This window comes from Cucurbita maxima, unplaced genomic scaffold (assembly GCF_002738345.1).
Source record: "Cucurbita maxima cultivar Rimu unplaced genomic scaffold, Cmax_1.0 Cma_Scf00006, whole genome shotgun sequence".
Classification (NCBI taxonomy): Eukaryota; Viridiplantae; Streptophyta; class Magnoliopsida; order Cucurbitales; family Cucurbitaceae; genus Cucurbita; species Cucurbita maxima.
The window spans coordinates 1,175,240-1,201,229 of record NW_019272022.1 but is presented as its reverse complement, the minus strand read 5'-3'; the positions used below and the strand labels follow the sequence as shown (position 1 = coordinate 1,201,229).

The 25,990-nt window shown below is 34.1% G+C and overlaps 2 protein-coding genes across 6 annotated transcripts; one reads left to right on the top strand and one right to left on the bottom strand.

Moving 5' to 3' along the window:
- Nucleotides 1-304: 304 nt before the first annotated feature.
- Nucleotides 305-4,121, bottom strand: LOC111480587 (tubby-like F-box protein 8). Of its 2 annotated transcripts, none has more exons than XM_023125708.1 (5): nt 3,674-4,121; nt 2,586-3,012; nt 2,367-2,454; nt 1,594-1,726; nt 305-1,229 (listed from the first exon to the last, which is right to left on the bottom strand). In XM_023125708.1, exons 2-5 carry the CDS (start codon nt 2,931-2,933, stop codon nt 518-520), a joined length of 1,281 nt encoding a protein of 426 aa, XP_022981476.1. In that variant the 5' UTR covers nt 2,934-3,012; nt 3,674-4,121; the 3' UTR covers nt 305-517. The 2 variants fall into 2 exon arrangements, with proteins under 2 accessions (XP_022981476.1, XP_022981477.1); XM_023125709.1 differs by lacking the exon at nt 3,674-4,121 and adding an exon at nt 3,137-3,633.
- A 19,543-nt stretch (nt 4,122-23,664) lies between these two features.
- On the top strand, nt 23,665-25,760 carry LOC111480603. Of its 4 annotated transcripts, none has more exons than XM_023125744.1 (2): nt 23,665-23,849; nt 24,142-25,760. In XM_023125744.1, exon 2 carries the CDS (start codon nt 24,157-24,159, stop codon nt 25,303-25,305), a length of 1,149 nt encoding a protein of 382 aa, XP_022981512.1. In that variant the 5' UTR covers nt 23,665-23,849; nt 24,142-24,156; the 3' UTR covers nt 25,306-25,760. The 4 variants fall into 4 exon arrangements, with proteins under 4 accessions (XP_022981512.1, XP_022981513.1, XP_022981511.1 ...); XM_023125745.1 differs by having other exon boundaries at nt 24,100-25,760; XM_023125743.1 differs by having other exon boundaries at nt 24,058-25,760.
- Nucleotides 25,761-25,990: the final 230 nt, after the last annotated feature.

The following is a 25,990-nucleotide window of genomic DNA, read 5'->3' as shown; positions in this document are numbered from 1 at the left end:
ATTTTATGTCATGTTATGAAATTTATTATGTTATTTTATGTTGTCATTATGAGATATACTATGGAATGCATCCGCGTGTTTCTCTAACGATTCCTACAAGTATTTCTTAACAAAAATTGTTTCCTTGAATCCTTTGGACTAATGGAGCTGAGGATCATGGAGATTCCAATGAGGACACCAGATCTACATACAAGGAGACTTGAATTATTGCTTGGTTCAGTCGAACCATTGAATTTCAGCTTTCACAACATTTTTAAACTCCGATCTATTCCCAACTTATGATATTATCCATTTCGAGCTTAAATTGACATGGAACTATATTCACATTCCCAACATTCGATACCGAACAACAAACTAAGCAATAGGAATTAAAGCTGGGTCAGAGGGGCAGGGGAGAAAGTCAATTCTTTAGGGTGCACACATTGTTCTACAAATTTTATGAGACAGGCGATTTTTACAGAACTAAACACAATCTATTTGGAAGAAGGAAAGCATGACATGGGTCAGTTGATTCTACTTATTCACAAGCCAACTTGGTGTCAAAGCTACTCAAACAGATAGCAAAAGCTTGAAATGCAGACAATGGATATCGGTAATCCATTGTAAACATGTCCTTCCCGACCTTCCCGAATTGAAGAATGATCTTGTCGTGGTCGGACTGGGAAGATTGTGCGTGTTGGTTTGTAGCTGTAGAAGAAGAAGCCTCTGTTGAAGCGATCAGTTGGAAGTTTTTAACAGATGCAACGGTTACTCGTCCCCTGAAATTAAGGCACCAACACTGCAACTGCTCGTGCCACCGCGGTGGCTTATTCCTAAGAATCAATGGCCTCTCCTTCCCCGCTTCATCTTCATCCCGTGAACCAACGATATCAGAGAAGCGGGAACTACTGAACTCTGTAGAGTTTAATACAGACTTCGAAAACGATATACTTCGAAACGAATCACCAAGGAGTCGAGTGACGACTTGGGGCTGGCCAGGAACAGTGCCACCGGGCTCAAGACATGAGATGGGGATGGAGTGCATTGTGCAATGCATCTTTCGGGGGCCTCTAGTGCCAAGAACGTTCAGCTCATAGGAGACTTGAGCAATATTATAGCTACCGGATGGGATCTTCGGAGAAACTTTTTTCGAGTAGAATCTACGACTATGGCCTGGGGGGGAAATCTGGGCATTGTTGTATGGAGGCTGTGTATCATAGATAATAAATTTGGTCCCTAGAAAATTCGACCTGAAATGAAGAGAACAGACCACAAGAAAACGCTTCAAGAACTGAATCAGAATAACTCGACGAAATCTAAAAAACATGTGCTTCTTGTACTTTTTTACGAACAATTTTAGAAGTCGAAAACTAAAAACCACGTGGCAAATGGCTACAGGCTTACGACGTTCAATATTAGAACTGCAAGTTCCTATCTCAAATTAAATTTCTTCTAAATTTCAATGTACTCGACTTCTCGATTTGAACACGATCCATATGAAGTGTAAACTGATAAGCATTCAGCATGGCATATAGCTTAAATTACTTTAGGAAAGGCGTGTTGCGAGGTATCTTCAAGAAATAAGGAACTTAGGATGAAGATAAACAATCCTACCTTAGTTTTCCAATGTAGGTGTTGCTCGATCTTGATATATTATCCGCATCCATGGAAATCATGTACTCAGTGCAAGTCGTTCTCCTTGTTCTTTTCGCAGAAAGAAGAAACTTCCCATTATCAACAAGTAAAGCTGCAAGAGTATCATTATTTAGAAACATATCCGTGACTACATACGTATATTTATACATATTCATAGTCGAATACCTAGAAGCTGATACATAACAACTAACAATAGTACAACGAAGAAGATTCACATCTCAAAACCGAACCAGTACTACATTATGCTTACTTGTACTTAACCCATTTTAGAAACCGGGCAATTGATGCATAAAAGGTCAAAGCGATTCATTTACAATGTAAAAACAAACAATAAAGTGAATGTAGATGATATGGTGACTTAAATAAATGAGCCACTCACACATATACTGTAACAGCCCACAATTCACCACTAGTAAATATTATCATTTTTGGGTTTTCTCTCAAGGTTTTTAAAACACGTCTGTTAGGGAGATGTTTCCACATCCTTATAAAGAATGCTTCGTTCTCCTCCCCAACCGATGTGGGGATCTCACAATCCACCCCCCTTGAGACCCAGCGTCCTCGTTGGCACTCGTTCTCTTCTCCAGTCGATGTGGGACTCCCCAATCCACCCTCTCAAGTATCTCAACGATTTGATTCTAATGATCAAATTTAGCTTAAAAGAATTGATATCCATAAGGCGTGAGATAAGGATCAAGAATGAATGCAACAACAATGAAAGAGGAGCTTACCAGTACTAAGGCAAAGGTAAAGGTGGTATGTCAAATTAGATTTGTCCCTCTTAATGAAGCATTGCATCGTTCCATCGCGAGTCCCGGGCTGCAAAGAGAAATGAATTAAGAAATTAGCTTAGTCTTCAGTCTTCACAAAATGTATACTTAAATGTTCTTTTATATCCAACATATGGGTGGAAATTAATTAGGAATTACAACATTTTGTTGCTTTTGTACCTGCTTTAAGGAGACAGGGAACGTAATTTTCCCAGAGAACTCGGGAGTTTTTACGATCTCTTTGCACATATCCCTCCATGACCTACAAACAGCAGCACAAGCAACAACATTCCTGCGAGCAGGCCACACGCTCTCACTCTCCTCCAATCTCATGACAACATCCCGCAATAGCTCAGGTGGAAGGCTAGCCCATCGACTGGACTGAATTACCAGAGGTTGATCGAGCAGATCATGGACTGATCCATGAGATTTACCTCTATGGTGACCAGGTAGTCTGAACTCAAAACTACGCCTCGATAAACTTCCAAACCCCTCTCTAACATCACGGACTATACTACGAAATGACATCACTCAAAGAAACACAAAACTCTGATTAACGCCTAAATGCCAGTTACAAGATAATTCGTACCACGATCTACACCATCAACTGCATATCAAAAAGATAGAATTCAAATGTCAATCATTATGCTCAAAAAACAACAAAAAAACATGAAAAATAGATGCTTGGACCAAGCATAGATCATGAAATCTCTGCTAAGATGCTAACCAACCTGCGCATCAGATTCTATGGAACAACCAAAATGATGGATTTTAAACCTGGTATGAGCCAAATTTCCAGATGCGCGCATCCAGTTTTTCATATTTTAAGCTGAACAGATTATGCAAAAGTATTTTTACTTTATGAAAGTACAAGAATGGATCTAACTTCTAGTCTGGATTGAATTTCAGAAACAGCTACAAATCATTGAAGCAACAGAACATGACTTACAAAATTAGGAATCATATGATCAAGAGATTAAACAACAACGCCTAAAATGAGAACCCTAGAAAGAAAACAGAACAAAGAACAGACCCAATTGGTAACACAAGTCAAAGATCCATTTCCTCACCAAGAGGGTTTCTTAAACATAGAAACTAGAAGTAAATGATATCCAATGTGGATTTAGAAACAAACCCTAGACAATAGAACCAGCAGCTAAGAAACCCCATTAGAGAGCTTGAATAAATAGACACAAAAAGAACCATAAGAGAGCAGAGGAAACAAACTTAAAAGAACCCCAAAAGGATTATAGAAGCTGAAAACGTACCGATTGAAGTGTGAGCCAAATCCAAGCCTGAAAATGACGAAAATAGAGGAATCTGAAGATGATTTTAAAAACCCAGAAACCTAAAACTAATAATCCCCAGAGGAAAAGATGAGATTGATGAACAAGGGGATGAAGAGAATCAGTTTGAAGCTTCTTAAGAACTCCCTCTCGCTCTCTGTTCGCTCTCTGTTCGCTGATGTAGAACCCGAGTTTAGCAGGCTTATAATAAATCCAACGCGTGAACTAATTTCTCACAAAATTTTAAAACAAATTAAAAATAAATAAACTTCTTGCTTGCTTGCTTCCTTGCTTGACTCAAATTTTAAATGGACGAATCCTTCTTTCCACTTTCGAAGATCCAAGAAATCAATTCATTTTATTTTTCTTAAATTCAATCCGGGTTTTAATTAATCTTCACAAACACTGTTAGTTGGGTATAGAACTAATGCATTTTTAGAATCTTAAAAGTTTTATTTACCCAATATGAACGTCATCTCAACCTCTTAACTACCACTAAAAATGGTTTGAATTTTAATTTTAATACATTTCGTTTTCAAGTATTAAATGGTTGTTTCTTAATATATGCTTTGTGCTATAAATTTGTTTCATAACTAATCCTTCAAAAAAAAAAAAAAATCAATTAGTTCTCCTCGTGGATCCATACCCATTCGGTAACTCAACTGAAAAATATTAATTAGTCATTTGGATGGAATATTTGGTTGGTCACGATATAACTCTAATTTATTATTACTATTTTTTTAATGGTGATTTTTCCTAAATTTAAAAATTATATTATCAAATTTCGTTAGACATATATTAATTTTGTATTTTGTTTATTATCGTAGCTGAAATGATCTTATCAATAAATAATAATTTATAAAGAGGTGGCTCAACTCCAAATTTTAATATCACGAGTGAGTCTACCACCAATTAATAATTTATATTGAAAAAATGTATACATTAAAAAATTCTTTAAAAATAATAATAAATGGAAACAATTTTACACAGAAAACTCAATCGCTGCAAAAATAAATGAAATTTTCATGGAGACGAGGAATAAAATAAGTGATGTGTATAAGAACGGAGAAGACTTTCCCTCCTCACCCTCGTGAACATCTCTAATCGATTTTTATTTTTTAATGTTTTCAAATATATATATATATATATATAATTATGGATATTCTGAAAAGAAAGAAATAAAAACAAATTCATATATTATAATTACTTGTATTTATCTCGTATTTCCTTGATGTACCTTGATATAGGCGGTGAAACCTATGTTTCTTCTTCTTTATAAATAAATAAATAAATAAATAATTTAGAATTTTTTAAAATTTAATCCACCAATCTAATTTGTCCCACATGAAAGATCATTCCAACAGCTGAAAAAACATATTCCATTATTTTATTTAAATCTCCCACTGGGTTTAATTATTTATATTTATATTTATTGGCCTCCTCCCAGACAGAGCCCACTGAAACGTAGGACACGTCAGCCAAACTGAAATTACTGAATTATCCCTGAATGAAGGTTGACTTCTGAACGAACGGAAAAATAACCCGACAACCCTACCGGCCCATATCTTTGAGACATTTCTACGAGATCCGCGGACACGTTATCCAGATTTTGCCACGTGTCTCTTTTACATACGAGGTTATTTTATTTAATCTAAAATATTGCTAATAATAACTATAATGACGATATATAATTTTAATAATACTAACCTATTTTAATCGATTAAAAAGACGTTTGCATTGAAAATTATATTAATACTAACAATAGATAACAATAACTGATTATAATATTTGTTTTGGATATAGTATATGACATAAGCCAATTACAAGTTCTACAACTAAAAGAAAATTTTAAAACATTTCAACGTATTTCAAAGCCAAAACCTACTAGCAGTCCACATCAAAAAATAATAAATAAATAAATAATATAATATAATGCATAAATTATATTAAATAATACCCTTTAGGATATTATGTTTTTAGATTTAAAATATATTAGTTGAATTATAAATTTGATTTTTGTCAATTTATATTTTTAAATTCTTAGCTATTAAGAATAGCATAATATCATAGATAAAACAACCGTGATGTTCTTTAACTATTTTTTTTTTTCTCAATTTAGAATTAATGTGAGATTAATTATCTTGTTTGCTTCCATTCTTATAGTGCCTAATTATTTAAACAATTTTGTGTTTATCCGTGAATCAAATGTCATCCGGTTTGGAATGAAATTCTATTGGATGATGAATGTCTCGGGTTGGAGAATAATCATGGATTTATAAACCAAGAATACTTTTTCCATTGGTACGACGTCTTTTGAGTAAGCCCAAAGCAAAACCATGAGAGTTTATGCTCATGCTCAAAGTGGACAATATCATATCATTGTGGAGAGTTGTGTTCTCGTCTAACAAATTCAACTTGGGCGACGAATTTAAATGTAATGATCCGAAATTTCCTACTTAATTTAAGGTTGCTATTGTATACATATCATAAACATGATTGCGGAAATACTTCATTTACACTTTCATTCTAGATTGTCATGGACTTACGTGTTTTGTAAAGTAAATAAACGTTTAAATAAAAAACATCATATTCTAGCCTAAGTCTATGAAAATAATACGACTACCCTATGCATGTGTCATTGTCTCAAGTTGCAATGTCGTCGTCAGCCGTACAAAAATGTCTTGCCTTAACCTGAAATAAAGATAACACGTGAGTTGAGTATTTTAAGAAGTACTTAGTAAGTGATCCACTATTGAGATTAAATGCAAGAACATACGAATGCAATGACGGGATCTATCATATCAATCTATTTTTCCTACGACACTATTCTAATGAGCAGCTTGGATGTGTACCATATACTCTTACACACAGCCCATACGTGCGGGTATGAGCTCACCAGACACAATTTGCAAACCATTGGGCCCCTTTTCTTGTCGGACGAGTCTCCTTTAGTAGCTCTCCTTCTGCCGACACCCATTAGAATTAGTAACAGTTACGACAGAATTATGTAAAACATAATGATACTTCGTCTGCCTAGTGGATGTACACGTCTGTACCCTCGTGATGGAATAAGGGTATCCCCCAATGCATGAGCACACATAGTGCATGAGGTCCCAACATTTTTCCATTTTTATTATCATTTAATACAACCCCGCTAGCATTTTGTACATATCATATCGTTTTTTATATCATTTCAAATATCGTTCATCATTCATATCATATCGTTTCTCATGCTTTAGTTCTCATATCATACATAATTCTAATGGGGTTATATTTCATGTCATTTATCCTGATTTCATGTCATTCATATCATGTTGTGTACACACAATTTAAGAGACATAACATAATGTTTCATGCTTTTAACATAACATTTCATCATATACCTACCATAACATAACATATTGCATCACAATATATCATATCATAAACATGTCAGCCATAACATATTTCATATCATATGACAATATATATATATATATATATCCATAGTTCACATGTCATATTATAATCATATCAGGTTGTAAACATTTCGGGGTCATATCGTTCCCTAATTTATCATAGCCTTAACGTTCTTATACCTATCACAATCATATCGTTACATGAACGTACCCTAGTCATATCCTCACAAGGGCATATCCTAACGCTATCGTTCTATCAATCTATCATAAACCTATTCCTTTCTACCCATAACCTAACCGTATTATTTTATCAATCTCTCATATCCATAGCACTTAAGTATGTAACCTAACTTTAACGTTTCATGAATGTATCTTACTCCGATCGTTACATTTCGTTTGTGCATCTTTCTCGTATTCTATCTCAAACAAATCATTGAACATATCATACCGTAGTTATTATCATATAATTCACATATTATAACATATACATAACATATCATAAGCATATCGATCCACAAACAATTCACACATATCAAGATATGCACGTGTCGAATCACGGGACAAGTGTCAACATCAAATATAAGCATGCTGATAGTAAGGTCACTTACCTAGTTAGCTTAAGTTGTTGTCACGAATATATTTTTAATGAAAGTTAGATTTTGTCTTTTGAAATCCAAGTCAACCTATGTGAGCCCATGACATCAGTTTCAAGTCTATAAAATTATCTCTCATTCACATGGGTCTATTGTTAAAAGTCTTGAAATGTTATATATTTATAATTATGTTTTTATTAAAAATCTTATTTTCTATGGTTAGTGTTAGACTTATTTAAGTCATTTTATACTTTCATATATTTTTTTTTTCTCTATATTTAGTTTAAGTTTTTAATTCTTTAATTTTTTTTATTTTATTTTATTTTTTTTATTTTTTATTTTATTTTTATTTTTTTTATAATAACTCGGTCCTAATTTTATGGGTTTTTTGTTAAGTCTTGAAGTACTCAAGAAAAATTCTTAACAAGTGTACCCTAATTCATATGAGTCATAAACATTTATTTGCATGCATAAAACTTTCGTAAGCCTATCATTTGGTATTCATAAAATATTTGATTTATTATAACGTGTTTGATAGATAGTTATGTATTTTAAATCTTAATTCATACTCCAAAAATTTCATAATTCCCTAAAATCTTTCATATTTACCCTTAATATCATAAATGAGTCTCATATAATTTTCTATAGTATTTTGAGTCTTCTAGGATCTTGAAAACGTCATAGAATTGTCATAAGGGTCTTTTGGTCATTTACCACCCCAAATCTTGGTTTAATTCTTCAACATATTCCAATGCCTTGTAACTTTTGTGTAATCCTTTTACACCATGACATAAAACTCCTCATCAAATTTCATTTTACTTAGAGGTCACTTTGGTCATAAGCTAGTGGTGCATAATTATAGGGACATTTTAGTCATTTTACACCTTCACTTGGTTTAGCCCATTATCCTAACCTAATGGTCACCAAATTTCGTACCTAACATTATCATGTCATATTGAGCCTTCTCTTAAATTTTCATGCGCAACATAATTCATCTAAGGTTTATGGAAACTATGTGGAAACTAAATTAAAATATTTTGGAAAAGGTTGAGTATTATAAATATGTCATTATTGCGTCGAAAAATACAATCACGTGCAACATAAAATTGTTTTTAGTGGAACCTAAAACCATGGTATTGGGCTCCAATTTTTTGTTACACGGGGATGTAATCACTTTCATACACACGTTTCGGTATGCACCACTTTGGTACACACATAATCCACCAAGCCCGTATTCCCATTCGTATATACAAGTGACATCGACCCATACAAAATATAATTATTATAGAAGATTTGGAAAGAGATAGACAATAAAGAATGGGGTTGAAACAACTTATTGAAGAAAGGAGGATAGAAAGCATATTCTATGAAGTGTACCAAACACTTTTGGTATGAATTCTTCATTGGAAACACCGATGCATTTTTTTTATTTTTTATTTTTTTATATAAGATTCCAAATAAAGATTCCATCACGACATTGAACGTCTGTGTTGTAGTCCATAAATTGATACTACCAATTGAATTGCTCATAATTTTTTGCCATAATCTACCCTACACATTCACATCATGGTTAATTCAAGTTCCATTTCGATGGTCAAATACGAACATATGGCCCACATGTCCGTAGAAAGCTCATTCTCAAAAGGGTAAAAATGTAATTGGGTTATCGACTTATTTAGAACTAATTTTCCTAAAATTAGATAGGATACATTTATATATACATCTTCTTTAATTTTGAAAATTAAATTCAAAGATGTAAAATGATGAACATCTACTAAGTATTATAGGAATAAGAATTATTCTAGTGTAATATTTAGTTGTTCGTATCTCTTAGTTGACATATTAGATGTTAAGGCAAAGAGATCGGACAAAAACGTTTGTTTATGTTTAAGTCAATAGGAGCTAACTTTAGATACTTATCTAAGTAATCTCGAAATTAAGTATTATAAAATTTAACAAAAATAATCTTACAAAATATTTGTTGTGTCATAGCCCAAAAAAATACTAAATAAATTAAAAAAGAATAATGATAAATAAATAAATAAACAAAAAAGGAAGAACTCTTCCCACTCCTTTCCGCTAAACTCTCATCCCTCCCTTAAATCATAACCATGGTCAGATTTACTGGCCACCAATTGAGATTCACCTATAGCAGGTGAAGATAGATCTCATCAAGTAAGGTATATATTAAATCTTCATTTCTTTTATTTTATTACAACCACTTATAATTAGATTTTGACTAGATCATTACCATTGTCCTCAATTATAATTTAAATGTCAATTATTTATATAAATTCTATTAAATCTAATATTAGATCAGTAAATTTATATATTTAATAAATTAAAAATAAAATGATCAAAAAAATTTGTGACTAGAAATTAAAGTGTTAACAATAAAAAAAAAAAACAGTAAAAAGGAATCCACCTAACAAAATTAAAAGGTACTAATACGATAAAAGAAAAAAGAAAAAAAAAAAGAAGAAGGAAGATTCGAGAATTAAAAACTTAAAGAAATAACTTAAAATGACTCTAATTAAACATTTTTTTTTTTTTGAAAATAAGATTTTTAATAAATAAATAAATAAATAAATAAATATATATATATATATATATATATATATATATATATATATATATAACATTTTCAGAGTTTTAACTATGAACCAATTTTAGAGGAATAATTTTAGAGAATTTCAAACTTGAATTTGATGTATAAGCTCATATAGTTTAACTTGGATTTCAAAGGACAAAATCGAAACTTTTATTAAGGATATATTAGTGACAACGACGTAAGCTAATCAGGTAAGTGATCTTACTATTGACATGATTATATTTGATGTTGATACGTGCCTCGTAGTTCTGCACGTGTCATATATATTGATATGTGTGAATTGTTTATGTATCGATATGCTTATATGTATATGTTATAATATGTAAATTGTTTATGGAATTGTATGTGTTATAATATGTGAATTGTATGATAACACTTACCGTACAAGGTGTTAAATGATATGTTTGAGATAAGATATGAAAAGAATGCACTAAACATAATGTAATGATAGGAGTAAGATATATTTATGAAACATTAAGGTTAGGTTATGTATCGAAGTGCTATGAATATGAGAGGTTGATAAAAAAAAATGATATGATCTCACAATCGATTGATAAAAGAATATGGTTAGGTTGTGGGTAGAAAGGGATAAGATTATGATAGATTGATAGAACGATTAGCGTTAGGATACATTCCTGTAACGATATGACTAAAATACATTCATGTAACCATATGATTGTGATAGGGATAAGAATGTCAAGACTATGATAAGTTAGAGAGCGATATGATTACGAAATGTTTACGATATGATATGATATGATTATGATATATATATATGTATATTTATTGTGATATGATATGAAATATGTTATGGTACGAGATATGTGATAAATTGATATGTTTATGATATGATATATTATGATGCAATATGTTATGATATGATATATTATGATGTAATATGTTATGATATGATATATAATGAAAATTGTTATGCCTGGAAGCATGAAATGTTATGATATGATATATTTATGTAATTTGAATGATATGATATGATTGACATGCAAAACGACGAACTAGCATGAAATACAACCCCGACGTATGCATGGAAGATATGATAACGATATGTGAAATGATATGAAAGACAATATGATATTTATGGAACGCTAGCGGGGTTGTATTAAATGATAATGAAAATTGAAAAATGTTGGGATCTCATGCATTATTGCATGCTCATGCATTGGGGTATACCTCTTACCCTTCAAGATATTACGAACGCGTACGTTATGAGGTAGGAAAACTATCATTATGGTTAACATAATGCTATGATGACCAAGCAAGAGAACGATCATTATGGTTAATATAATGCAGCGATGACCAAGCAAGAGAACGATCATTATGTTTATCATAATGTTGCGACGGTCAATCAAGAGAACGATCATTATGTTTAACCTAATGTTGTGTGACAGTTACTAGTTCTAATGAGTGTCCTACATAAGGAGCTCTCAGAGTATGCTCACCCGATAAGAAAAGGGACCAGCGGTGTGCGAACTGACTGGTGAGTCCAAACTCGAACATATGGGTTGTGTGTAGGAAAATAGACTGAAAGGATAGGTCCCGTCATTGCATTCGCATGTTCTTGCCTTTAACCCCAATAGTGGAGTCACTTACTGAGTATTTATTTAAATACTAAGCCATGTGCTACTAGATTCTTTTAGGTTAAGGCAAGACATTCCTGTACGGCCGATGACGACATTGCAACTTGAGACCATGACACATGCATAGGTTAGTCGTACTTATTTTCTTAGATTTAGCCTAGAATAGGATATTTTTAATTTAAACGTTTATTTATTTTATTTTTTTTGTTGTGTCATTTTTTAAGGTGTTTTTAAAAACACGTCCATGGTGTTTTAAGATGAAAATGATCGTTTTATGAAAGTTTAAATGAAATATTTTCGCATTCAATGTTCATGATATGTATATAGTAGCGATGTTGAATTAAGTAGAAAATTTCGGTTTGTTATATGTTGCCACTAAGAAATCAATCTCAGTTGGTGCATTGAGAGATACTAAAATGTCGTTAAAAAAAACGGTTACTTAAGGCTGAAAATGGTGTTTTCAATAACCATAAGAGATAATTCAATTTCTCAAATGTAACGACCTGAAATTTTCTACTCAATTTAAGGTTGCTACTGTATACATATCCTAAACATTGAATGCTGAAGACTTCATTTAAACTCCATAAAACATAACCTTTATCTTAAAATACAGTCATGAACTTACGTGTTTCGAAAACATCTTTAAAACGACACAACAAAAGGTTAAATAAAACAAATAAGAGTTTAAATTAAAAACATCATATTCTAGCCTAAGTTTAAGAAAATAAATATCACTACCCTATACACGTGTCATGGTCTCAAGTTGAGATGTCGTCGTTAGCTGTACAAGAATGCTTTGCCTTAACCTGAAAAAATGTAATAGCACATGACTTGAGTAGTTAGTGATCTCACTATTGGGGTTAAATGCATGAACATGCAAATGCAATGATGGGACCTATCATATCAGTCTATTTTTCCTACGACACTATTCTAATTGGAAAACTTGGATGTGTACCATATACTCTACACACAACCCATACATGCGAGTATGAGCTCACCAGTCAGTTTGCACACTGCTGGGCCCCCTTACTTGTCGAGCAATCCTTCTCTAGTAGCTCAACTTTTGCCGGACACCCATTAGAATTAGTAACCGTCACAGAAGCATTATGTAAAACATAACGATACTTTGCCTGCCTAATGGATGTAAGTGTCCATACCCTCGTGATGGAATAGGGGTATCCTCAATGCATGAGCACACATAATGCATGAGGTCCCAACAGTTTTCCGTTTTCATTATCATTTAATACAACCCTACTAGCATTATGTACATATTATATCATTTTCCATATCGTATCATAATCATATCATGTCGTAAACACTTCTTGGTCATATCGTCCCCTAACTTATCATAGTCTTAACGTTTTTATACCTATCACAATCATGTCGTTACATGAGCGTACTTTAGTCATATCATCACGTGAACATATCCTAACGCTATCGTTCTATCAATCTATCACACACCTATCCCTTTCTACCTATAACCTAACCGTAATCTTTTATTAATCTCTCATATCCATAGCACATCGGTATGTAACCTAACCTTAACGTTTCATGAATGTATCTTACTCCTATCGTTACATTTCGTTTGTGCATCCTTCTCGTATCCTATCTCAAACATATCATTGAACATATCGTACCGTAGTTATTATCATACAATTCACACATTATAACATATACATAACATATCATAAGCATATCGATCCATAAACAATTCACACATATCAATATATGACACGTGTCGAATCATGGGACACGTGTCAACATCAAATATAACCATGCTGATAGTAAGGTCACTTACCTGGTTAGCTTAAGTCGTTGTCACGAATATATCCTTAATGAAAGTTCGATTCCATCCTTTGAAATCCAAGTCAACCTATGTAAGCTCATGACATCATTTTCAAGTTTGAACTCTATAAAATTATTTCTCTAATCTACCTTGATCCATTTTTAAAAGTCTCGAAATGATATCTATATATATATATATATATATATATATATAAAATGTTATTTTCACTAAAGATCTTATTTTTTATTATTACTAAGGAAATATATTGTTACCGGACAAAATTTAATGGAGTTTCTTGTACTCTCTATATTTCCGATTTTATTTTTAAATTCTATTCCTAAATCTTTCTTCAATCTTCTCTCCTCACTTCTGATTGTGTAAATAGATATTAACTCCTACCGTATTTATTTTTAAATCGATATTATTGGCCCATTTTATTGGATTGTTTGACTAATCTTACATAGAACTGCAACAAAAATATTTTCTAAACAATTATTATTGGTGAATTTTAATTGATGGTTTACTAATAGATTTATAGAACTGCCAACAAAAATCTAATTAATTGGATACTAAAAAATGAGATCGGATTATATGATCAGGTAAAATATTGAATATTGGATAAAGGGAGAAGATCTATCCTAAATTAATTTCTTATAAACATAACTATAAAGGAAAAGGAAATCTGAAATAGGATTTTACAGTAATAACATATCTAAATCTGTAATCTGCATGAAAGCCATTTTACTTTTTTCTCAAATCTTACGTTTTTGTGTTTATTTTTGGACAAACTGTGATGTTGTTGTGCAGTGGTTGAGGAGAGAGGATGAGATTGAGATGAGAGGCTAGGGGAGGGTGAGCAAGTTTTGTTTTATTTTATTTTATTTTTAAGTAATCATTTTTAGTTATTTATTTATGAATTATTATTATTACTATTATTTTGACCTACGCTTTTTTATAATTTTTTTATTTGTTTATTTATTCTTATTTTTTTGGGCTATTAAATAAGTGGTTCATATAGAGTAGGGATTATTTTGTAGTATCATATTTCAAAAATGTTTTAAATTATGTTTAGTTCAAATTAACTACCATTAGTATGTGTTAAAATGTTAATACTTACTATACTACAAAATACTAAGGTATTTATGATTATAGAGTTGAGCCTTTATAGGATAAGAATACAAGGCCAAAAAGCACCTCGGGCCTATACATTTTGACCCAAATGTTCTAATAAATGTAGAAGCCAAGCCGAAGAACATTGTGCGAATATTTGGTCAATGTGATTGATAATTATTCAATTTATAAGTATATTTATCAAATGCAACCGAAGTCTATTTTTTTTTTTTTTTTGAAAAGTTCAAGAAGAGTGAGACTACAGTTGAAATTCATTTAGGTAAATCTATCAACATATTATAATAAGATCATAATCGATGCTACAAGAACCTTGTATACTAAGATAATTGAAAGAAAGTGAAATTGGATTGCTAAGTATATATATACGTTGAAACAAATATATATATATATATATATATATATATATATATATATATATACGAAACAAATACAATAAGCACAAATATGTTCAAAGATATGCTTAATTACAGGCTATTCTAAAAAGATAAAATGGTAATTTATCTCATCCTAACGAAAAAAGTATTTTTTATGTCGAATTTCATTTTTTTAAAATTTTTTTAAATGAAAGACCATAAACATATAAGAAAATGGGTTAGTGTTAATAAAATATTTCCAATTGAAGTCACTATTAACAAAATTGATTACCGATTTAATTGCATTTGAGAGTCAAATAGATCTAGTCGTGATTTTGATAACTTCATTTTAGTGGAGAGTTATGAGATGACCTGTACAAGGAGAGTTATTTTTAATCTATCTAAGTTGACCCAAATGATTTAAAAACTTTTCCGAGTCTTCAATAAATTCTAAATGAAATCTATAAACACGTCATTCCACTTCCATTGAGGTACATTTAGTTGCTATAATAATCTCGAAAGCCTTTGTTTTGGTGTCTTTATTTGCACATAATTCAAACTTAGACTCACATACTTAGCTATATCTCTCTTCATTCCATGTCATCAATAATAGGTCTTCAAATCCTAACAAATCTTTGTACTTTCGCGGTGGAATGTATATGATGTATCTTTTGGGCTTCAATCATGATCTCCTTCACGATACCATCTTCTTGTGGGATGATAAATGGTCTTGCAATAGCAAATCATCATCTGATGAGACTGTAAACAAAGGTACGTATCAGTTCTCTAAGCATCTTTGACATGTTTTTTGAGTGTGAATCGGACTATCAACTAAGCTAACTTTGTTGTGATACCTATAACCATGATCTCAATCCCAACTCTATATATCTCATCCTACAACTCTCTCTAAATTGTGATCAGTGTAGAAGAGTGAGTTGTCTTTCTACTTAGTGCATTAGTCACACCATTAACTTTTCTTACGTGATAAAGGATATCAATATCAGTCTTTTATCAACTTCAACCATCTCCTTTGTCTCATGTTCAACTCTTTCTATATAAAAAGATACTTGAGACTCTTATGGTCGATAAATACTTGTTCATTCTCATCATACAAATAGTGCCAACAAATTTCAACATGAACACCATGGTCGCCAATTTCATGTCATTGGTCGGATAGTTGCATTCACATTTCTTAAACTTTTTCAAGCCTATGCAATTCCTTTTCCTTTCTACATCAACATTCAACCTAGTCCTTTCCCTAATTGATACAATATGTCAAAGAAAAACGATCTCGTAAAGGCAAAATTCACACTTCAAGTATTAGGCATATAACTAGTGCTCTCTCAGCATCATTAAGAATTTTCTTAGGTGATTCACCACTATTTAGGAATACGCTGTGAGCTAATAAACTTGACTTATTAGAATACGTTAGTAACTTATGGAGTAATTTTAGGAGAATTGTTTGGAGACTTAGTAGAATAAATTACTAAAGCAATTACAGGAGAATTGTTAGTAGTTGCCATATTGTGGACCAAGTTTAGTTCTTTAATTAAGAAGATTGTTAGTCGTTTTTAACTTGGAAAAGTTTTGGAAACTAGTTAGTGATTTGTTCACTATAAATACTCATTAGATGTATGCTTTTTTCACAACAACAATGGGAATTGAAAAGCATAAATGCTTATGGTTCCTCTATTCAAAAGTTTTCTGTCATTAAGTTGTTCTTCATGTTTCAGTTGTTTGTTTTGACATATTTCGATTGTAGGCTACATCCAACATTTGGTATTAGAGTTAGAATGCCGAAAAAAATATCGTTACTACACAAAGTCTTCGGAGGAGATATGATGACGATAAAGAGTGAAAAGGAGGGGAGTGTAACGCTCTAGTACCTATTACTCATGAAGAGTAACTATGTAGCATGGTCGATAAAGATGGGTGTCAACTTACAGACATAAGGCGTGTGAGGCGCCATCGAGCATGGTGACGTTGAGGAGCGTAATGATAGGATGACTCTTGCACCCATCTACCAAGCAGTCCTGGAGGACATCTCATGTTGGCAGAGAAGGATTTGTAAAAGGTAGCATAGGAGATGTTGCAAACAATGCATGTGTGTGTGGAACGTGTCAAGGAAGCAAAATTGCAGGCCTTAAAGAGTGAGTTCGATTCTATTCACATTAAGGAAGAGAATCAATAGACAAATTTTTTTATGAAATTGACGACGATCATCAACGACATCCATTTGTTAGGCAACAAGGTGGATGAGATCTCCATCCTTAAAAAGTTCCTTCAAGTTGTTCCCTTGAGATTCATGCAGATTCTTACCTTCATCGAGTAGTTTAGCAACCTCAAGAACATATCAGTTGAGTTGGTCATTTGTGTCTTAAGGTCCATGAGGAGAGAGTTCGTGGCTACAAAGACAAAGAGGTGGTTCTTTTTTCGTGGGGCTTTGCCCATTTTCAATGCCATTCCTAAACAAGCAACTGCCTTCTATCTTCTATTCTATCTACCTACCAATCTATCCACGGATATCATTTTAATTTTCTGTTTTAACCTTTGATCCTTTGACTTTGTACACACAAAATCGTACTCAAAATTCCTAAACTATCACCATTGTCTTAAAATTTGGGTATAATCTAATTACGTCATTTAAAGCTTTCCATTTATAACCAGAAAAGAAAAAGGGGAAACTTGCTTGGAAATGGATTTTAGAAAACCGTGCACAAGCTTCCAAAACAAAACAGCGTTTTAGAAACATGCATGTGAATGGTGACGTGGCATCGTCTAATTAATACCAACACAATACATCCAATCGCATAACTTGCTGCCTTTGGTTTCTGGTCTTGCGAGAAATAGAAAGGAAAAAAAAGTAAATAAAAAACCAAAGTGACAATGTACAGCCAAAAGCCCTCTTTATCTTCAGGGTATTAGATCTCCTAAGAAACGTCAATGTTTTCATTGATATATTCATTTATACATTTTGATGAGTTTGATTAACACATCAACATTGTGCGTAAATTCACTGCTTCCTATTGGACTTGATTCAGGTTCACATCCAGTGAGTTTCTCTATTGAGTCAATATCTCTATATCTTTTTTCTCCCTTACTAGCTCTTCCACTAAACCTCTTCCACTAAACCCTCAATCTCCATGAGTAGGCCTTTCTCTTTCTTCGCAGAGATCGTCTTCTCATTCTTTTCTTTCTCTTGTTTTAGACAGAAGGAACTCTTACTCAGCTCAATCACTTCCTTCTCTAACCGTTGAGCCTTTATTTCCAGCTCTTTTCTTCAATTTTCATCCTCTTTCTTCTTTCTACCTCGAATTGCTTTTCCAGCCATTTGAGCTCTCTCTCTTCGAGTTCGGGCTATCTGTTTTTCGGTTGTTCATCATTCTTCAATTTTCTCGTCTCTAATACCACAATTTCGCCAAATCCGCTGCGAGTCAGATCATTTATGATAGTTTATACCACCTCAAGACTACCACCGTTATCTTTCGTGTCCCCGTCTCCTTTTGTGTTCGGCTCTTCGTTTTGAGCCATCAAGAGGATGCCTCCATTTGTTGTGTCATCCAAGGCTAGGTTGATGGTTTCTTCTACCTTCTCTTTGGCTCGACAATATCTCGCATAGTGACCCATTCTGTCACAATTGTAACATCTGTTTGAGTTACAATTATCCGCGTAATGACCATATTTTTGACATTTAAAGCATTGGATGTTGGAATTGTATCCTTGACTGCGCCCTTGAATACGTCCTCTTCCACGCCAATTTGCTTGGCTCGATAGTCTCTTCTCCTGATAGTTTTCTTTGTGACTATTGCCTTGAGCAGCTCGACCATTCCCGCGGCTTCCACTATCTCTACCTTGAAAATTCTGTAAGTAGAGTATTTTTCCATCCTTTATTGTTGCCTTCGTCTGAAAGGCTTGATCGAGTGACTCCTTCTTCTTTTTCTTACGTTGCTCGTGTGCCTCGAGAGAACCGACAAACTCATCGACTGTGAACTTCGCTAGGTCCTTCAACTCTTCTATGACACACACGACATTTTCGAAGTGTCTATTAACGACCTCAGGATTTTTTCCACAACCCGCGTCTCGGGTAACATTTCTCTGTTCCGATTTAGTTGATTCGCCACGGTCTGTACACGTGTAATGTAGTCAAATACATTTTCTGACTCCTTCATCTTTATGCTCTCCAACTTGCCATGTAAAGTCTGGAGACGCACCTGCTTAACTCGGTCACTTTCTTTGAACACCTTTTCTAGAGTGTCTCATGCTTCTTTTGAAGTAGTTGCCCTTGCAATCTTCTCAAAGCCCGACTCATCAACAGCCCGGAACAGCATGTATAATGCTGCTTTATCCTTTGACAGTAATTCCTTTAGCGTCTTGTTTTGCGCCACCGTATAACCCGTGGTATCAATCGGTTCTTCGAAACCATCTTCGGCCACCTCCCATGCGTCTTGCGAACCAAGAAGAGCTTTTATTTGGATGCTCCAATTCTCGTAGTTCATCTTCGTCAAGCGTGGTAGCGACATTTGTCCCATCATGTTTGCCATCTGCTTTGATACCAAATTGTAGAAAAATAAAGGCGCTCCAATACCAACTTGAGAGAAAAAAACGCTCGCTCTAAATCTAACTCGTTTAGATAACTCTTACGAAACTTTAAAGGAGGTGTCGAAAGGGGAGAGACAAGGAGACAAAGAAGTTCTCAAAAGGTTTTTTGTATTACACACTAACTCAAACAAGTTTGTTGTGCCCCTCTATGTTGTTCTTTCTTGTTCTCACTTGTTGTTTTCTGTCTCGCATTTACAACAATAGTTAAAGCCCTTTATATAGTTTTTTATAAGACTAAGTTTAGCCATACCTCATCACTTTTCTCTCTCCCATAACCCATTTCTTTCTTAAATTATGTAAGAGCTTTTTGACATAATTTAAAACAAAAATAATTCATAACTACTTTTTTTTTTCCTCTCTCCTGCAAGTTTATTTCTCAAGAGTACTTTGATGTAGAGAATGAGACCAAGAGACGTAGATGAGACCAAGAGACAGGTTGTATTATTCGCAATATGAGAAAATTTATGTAAGTAGAGATGTCATCGTTGAAGAAGAGAAGAAGTGAGATTGTGCAGCGTTGACGACAACAAGTAGACTGTTATAGAATTCACCTAGAAAGTGCACCGACAAATCCACACATGTCATCATTGGTGACACTGAAAGGTGTAATGAATTCTCTAAAACAAGAGAGCTTAGGCGAGAGCATATGAGGATCCATAATAGAGGATGTACCAAAGAAGTTTAGTTCTCTTGCTGAAATTTATGCGAATACACTTGAAGAAGAATTGGATCCCGACAAGTTTAGTTCTCTTGTTGAAACCATTGAGAAGAACAAGATGTGGGCACTGACTAATGTACATCCAGAACACAAGCCCATCGATTTGAAGTAGATGTTTAAGTTGAAGAAGAATAGTGAAAGAAATGACAGCAAGCATAAAGCAAGACTCATGGTGAAGGGATATGTGCAATGATAAGGAGTCGATTTTGTGGAGGTTTTTGCGCCTGTGGTTAGACTAGACACGATAAAGTTGATTCTTGCTCTTACAGCTCAACATGGGTGAGAGGTTCATCACTTATGATACTAAGAAAGCTTCGACAGTCTCTAGCTGCTTACCCTTATGCTTCTATATATCTATCACAATAGCTATTCATAATATTGTGATGTAATTTGATAAAGCTTGGGCCACTTCAAAGCCTTAAATCTGGTCTCTAAGACCTTAGATAAAACTATCAATCTTCTTTTTATCTATATCCGCAAACTCATGAAGCAAACTGAGAAAAGTTGTTTAACTCGAGGTCATACTCATTGATTGTTCTATCACCTTGCTTCATATCTAAATATGTAGTATGGTTCTTATATCTTGTGACAACGAGATAGGGCCATGTCATAGAACCTCCATCGACACTGAGCATGCATTGTGCGCTCTTCAACCAGAAATATGTTTCACCCGTTAACATGTAAGTGGTCTAGTGCACCTGGTATGGGCATTTCATATACTAGAAGGTCATTTTTATTGCCTCCAACCAAGCCTCAATGGCTACTTGATCTACCTTTCCACCGTCAAAGAAGGGTGAGTTGTAATTTTTAAAATCCCTTAGGTCACTGGATTCAACTTTTGTCCCTCTAATTTAGTCTAGCTCTCTATTGTGGTTGTCATAACCAATTGCATGGACTCCCGGGTGAAAGTAATGGTAGGTTGTGCTAGTGGCACGTCCTGGATAAGCGCTAGTACTTGAGGGATCTCTTTGGGGATACCTCCAAAGGTTAGTTGTCTTAACTTCTAGGACTTTCACTATGGTGCCATCTGCAACCATTCTCCTGCCCCTCTTAGTCACTAGTCTGTCAATTGAAATCCTTGTCGTGGGATCCATGATTATCAAAAGATAATTAACCTACTCACCCTTGCATCTACGTTAAATTATGGCCCTTGCATCTACGTTAAATTATGGTTCTTACAGGGTTCTATCTCATGAAACTCAATCACATTTTAAATTAAGACTTCTTACCTGATTGTGGCAGGATGTATCATCGAGCTAAGTCATAGATGATGTACAACTCTCTATCTAAACCAATGTACAAGACCTATGACTTAATTGTGTTGATACCAATTAGTCAAGACCTGACTTTCAAGGATTTGAGTCACGCATTCCAATGGAGTACAAAATAAAAATAAAAAAGTACAATAAAAAATTTGAGCAAATTAAAAAACAAACAACCAAACCTTTAACCTTTAAAAGATGAAAATAAAAAAATTTACAAATTCAATGGTTGTTTAAAAGTTTATTATAAAAGAGGGAATGAGATACAAAACAGTAAACAACTCCTAAGTACATAAGGGTTGATGCTTCGGGACAACTCTCCTTTGTGAACCGTACAACTCTCGCACAGTCCCCCACCTTAACTAACAATTAGCAGTTACGTGAAAAAAAAAATGTAATATTTAGTGTACTCGATAAGCAACCTAACTCTAATCATATCCATGACCCAGTAGGCTATCAAACCTAAGTTCTATAGCTATTTGAGCTTCTTGGAGGTCTTGAAGTTTCAAGCGGTTTTCATGTATGTTGCAAACTCAATTGGGTCTAGAAAATTGTTCCCTTCCTTACATCAAACCCAATCGGGTTTTGGAAGTTATTCACCTATTCTGGCATGTGGATCTACTATACGACTTATTTGAGTTATGTGGTGAACCAATTTTTCTATTATTTAGACTTAGCTAACTACATTACCTTGGAAGTGAATCATTAGTCTATTTAGGAGGTGAGACCTTATCATAATCATCTCAAAAATGATAATATGTATTATCTCTCCCGAACATCATCTGTGTGAGGATAGTTTGCATCCCTTACACAAGACTATAAATTCACACTAAATCCGGGGGAGCGATTCTATGTGTCGATAAACTACAAAGTCTACTTGTGTGGTCTGTCGCCCCCTTTTAGGATAAGTTTACAAAGTCTCCTTGTTCATTTTCACACACGATGGAGGCACCAAAATCACCTCGATGCACTATCCTATAGGACTGACCTAGGTTAAGCTTGAAGGTACAAGTTTCTGAATCCTACGGCGATGTTATTTCTTTGATTTTCCTAGTGTTGACACGTGTCCCCATTAAAGCCCGCATTCCTCTCTTCGATTCCAACAGTGTGGTTACAATTTTTCCACATTATTTCTGTGTCAACATGTGTACCTAGTGTGGCGCAAGTGCGCCTCCCTTCGAACCCTCTTCAACGCATCTGCAAATAGAATTCGAAAATCTGATCACGATAATGTACTTTTTCTATTTTCTTTCAATATTCCTATCTTTTTCTACCTAACTTGATTAAACTGGATTCCTTCGTCAAAGTTGGAAGAACTTTAATCCAATTTTTCAATAAAATTATCCTCATTCAAATTTAGTAACTATGGATAGAATGAAATGCCTTCCAAAATCTAAAATGGTACGGTTCTTAAGATTCAATCAAAACTTCGACTTCTGATCAATTTTTCTCATAAATTCCTTCTTGAGTTTTGTACTAACTAATTGAGGAATACCTCGAATCTAAAACGAAAACAAAATGTAAAATTTCAAAATCCTTACCTCTAGATCTTTCTTGTTTCTAGATGAATTCGGATGATTCAAAACCTCAAACTTAATCTCCTCGACCAAAACAACTCTTTCCAATATTGTCTCTAAGATCCCTAGTAAAAGCCCTCTAGATTGGCTCAGAGATTCGTTCGTGTGGTTCCGAGAAATCACATGTAGCCTATAAAAATTAAAAAAATTGATGAAAAGGTCTCAACTTTAGTTGAATTTTTATATGTTTGGATATTTACATTTAGATTTGTTCTGTAGTTAATGAGGAGAGTGAAAAGGTTGCAACAGGAGGTTGGAATTTAATGAAGATTTCTACTAGTTCAAATATTTGCAGACACCCCAATAATTGGGGCCTATCCAAATATGGGCATTTAGCCTTCGCAATATCATAATAATTTCCCGTATTAGCACTACGCTCATTTCGTCGGCAAACGAGCCCTTCAATTAATAATCTATAATGGGTTCTCTGAACCTTCCCTCCCTCCGTTTCTTATTATTATTATTTGATTTGCGGTTCTTCATCAGACCTGATACTCTAACACACTGATTACGGAGTTCTTCGCCTCATTTTCAGGTAATGGATTTTAATACCCTAATGCCGTTTCTATCTTTATCTGTGATGTTCTTTAAATTGCAAAGCTTTTCTGTGGATTTCGCATTGGTTTCTGAGTTTCTATGTATGTGCATTTGAATGTGGTTTTGGATCTTTGATTTAGGAAATGGATTTCTGTTTGGATTGATTGATGTTGTTGGGAGAATTACTCGCTTGCGTTAGGGTTTAGATTACTGGAATTGATTGATTGATTGAAGCAATTCAAAATCAGGGGAAAATAAGAACTACTGTGCTTCTATTTGGATCCAAACAGGGCGTGAATTAGAGTATGAAATATTTGAAGGCATCCATGATTCCCGAGGGGGTTTCTTATGGAGGTGGTGACTGGCAAGGATCTATGGGGGTTCCTTGTCAACAGCCACAATATACCCTAAACTTATGCCACCAATATCATGATAGTAGTCGATATCAATCTTCGGTTGGATCCTCGGTTCGTGGCAGCTTTCCATTGACAATGGGAAGCTTGCAACAGAGGGATCATTGGATTGGACTTGCAGATCATGATAACAGGGAGATGGGCAATGATATGACAAGCGATGAAGATGAGGAGGGGATCTATGTTCATAATGATGCTCGTAACGAGAAGAATGGATCGCAATGGCAGCGTGTGAAGTGGACGAACAAGATGGTGAAGCTCTTGATTACTGTTTTATCCTACATGGGAGAGGATTCTGGTTCTGGATGTGGAAGCTTAGGGACAAGGAGACTTGTAGTGTTACAAAAGAAGGGGAAGTGGAAATCGGTTTCGAAGGTAATGGGCGAGCGAGGTTATCATGTTTCGCCCCAGCAATGTGAGGATAAATTTAATGATCTCAACAAAAGGTATAAGAGACTGAATGATATGCTCGGTAGGGGGACGTCCTGCGAAGTTGTCGAGAACCCTGTGCTTTTGGACGGGATAGATTACTTGAAAGCAAAGGAAAAGGATGATGTTAGGAAGATTCTAAACTCCAAGCATTTATTCTATGAGGAGATGTGTTCTTATCATAATGGTAATAGACTGCATTTGCCTCATGATCCAGAATTGCTTCATTCTTTACAGTTGGTTCTCGGAAATAGAATCGATTGCGACAACGATGATCTGTGGAAGCTCCAACATGGCTACGAAGAAGGCAACAATAGTTCTCGAGTTGCTCGATTTGTAACGAATCAAGTTGTAGCTGAAACTGATAGAATTTGTGAGGTACAACAGGTACGGATCGAGTCGCATTGTATTGAGTTAGAAGAGAAACGGGTTCGAATCGAAATAGAGAGATTGGAATTGGAGGACGATCGTATGAAGTGGGAGCGATTTAAGAAGAAACGAGATTGGGAATTGGAAAAGTTGAAGTTGGAAAATGAGAGGATGAGGCTTGAGAATGGACTCATAGCATCACAACTGAAGAAAAGGAGATGCTCTCATCTTCACAGGATTTGAACTCTGTTTTTGAAGAACTTATTCCAAAGGCTCATCTCATATGAACCAAATATTCCCCTTGGAGTCTCCATTTCCGAAGCCATGTAGCGGCCCATATAGAGGCCCATATAGAGGCCCATATAGAGGCCCATATAGAGGCCCAACTGAATCATTAAAAGAATGAAAAAACAGCCCAAGCTTTATCCTCTTATCCATTTGCATCTCTCAACATCAGAGAGAGAGAGAGAGAGAGAGAGAGAGAGAGATACACAAATTCTTGGTCTTTATTTTTGTTGTGTGGGCACATGGGGGGCCTCCCATAATGGGCTTTTTTGGGGAATTGTTTGGGCCCACATGGGGGCCCATATACAAAATGTACCACTTCCCTTAATTAACTTTGTACTTGTTTTTAATTGTTTATAATAAGTTAGTGGGTAATCATTATTTGATTAAGCTTAGAAGCTTTATGATTAGTATAGAATTAAGCATATATATATATATATATATATATATATATATATTACACACAAAAAGCTTACTACTTCATCACCACATGCTCTCATGTTCCAATGATGTCCACAATTGCAACAATCCAATGTGTATGTGTTCTTTTTTTAGATATTAAATAAAAAAAAAAGAAAAAAAAGGCATAATAATAATAATAATAATAATAATAATAATAATAATGTGAAAAGTGATAATTCAG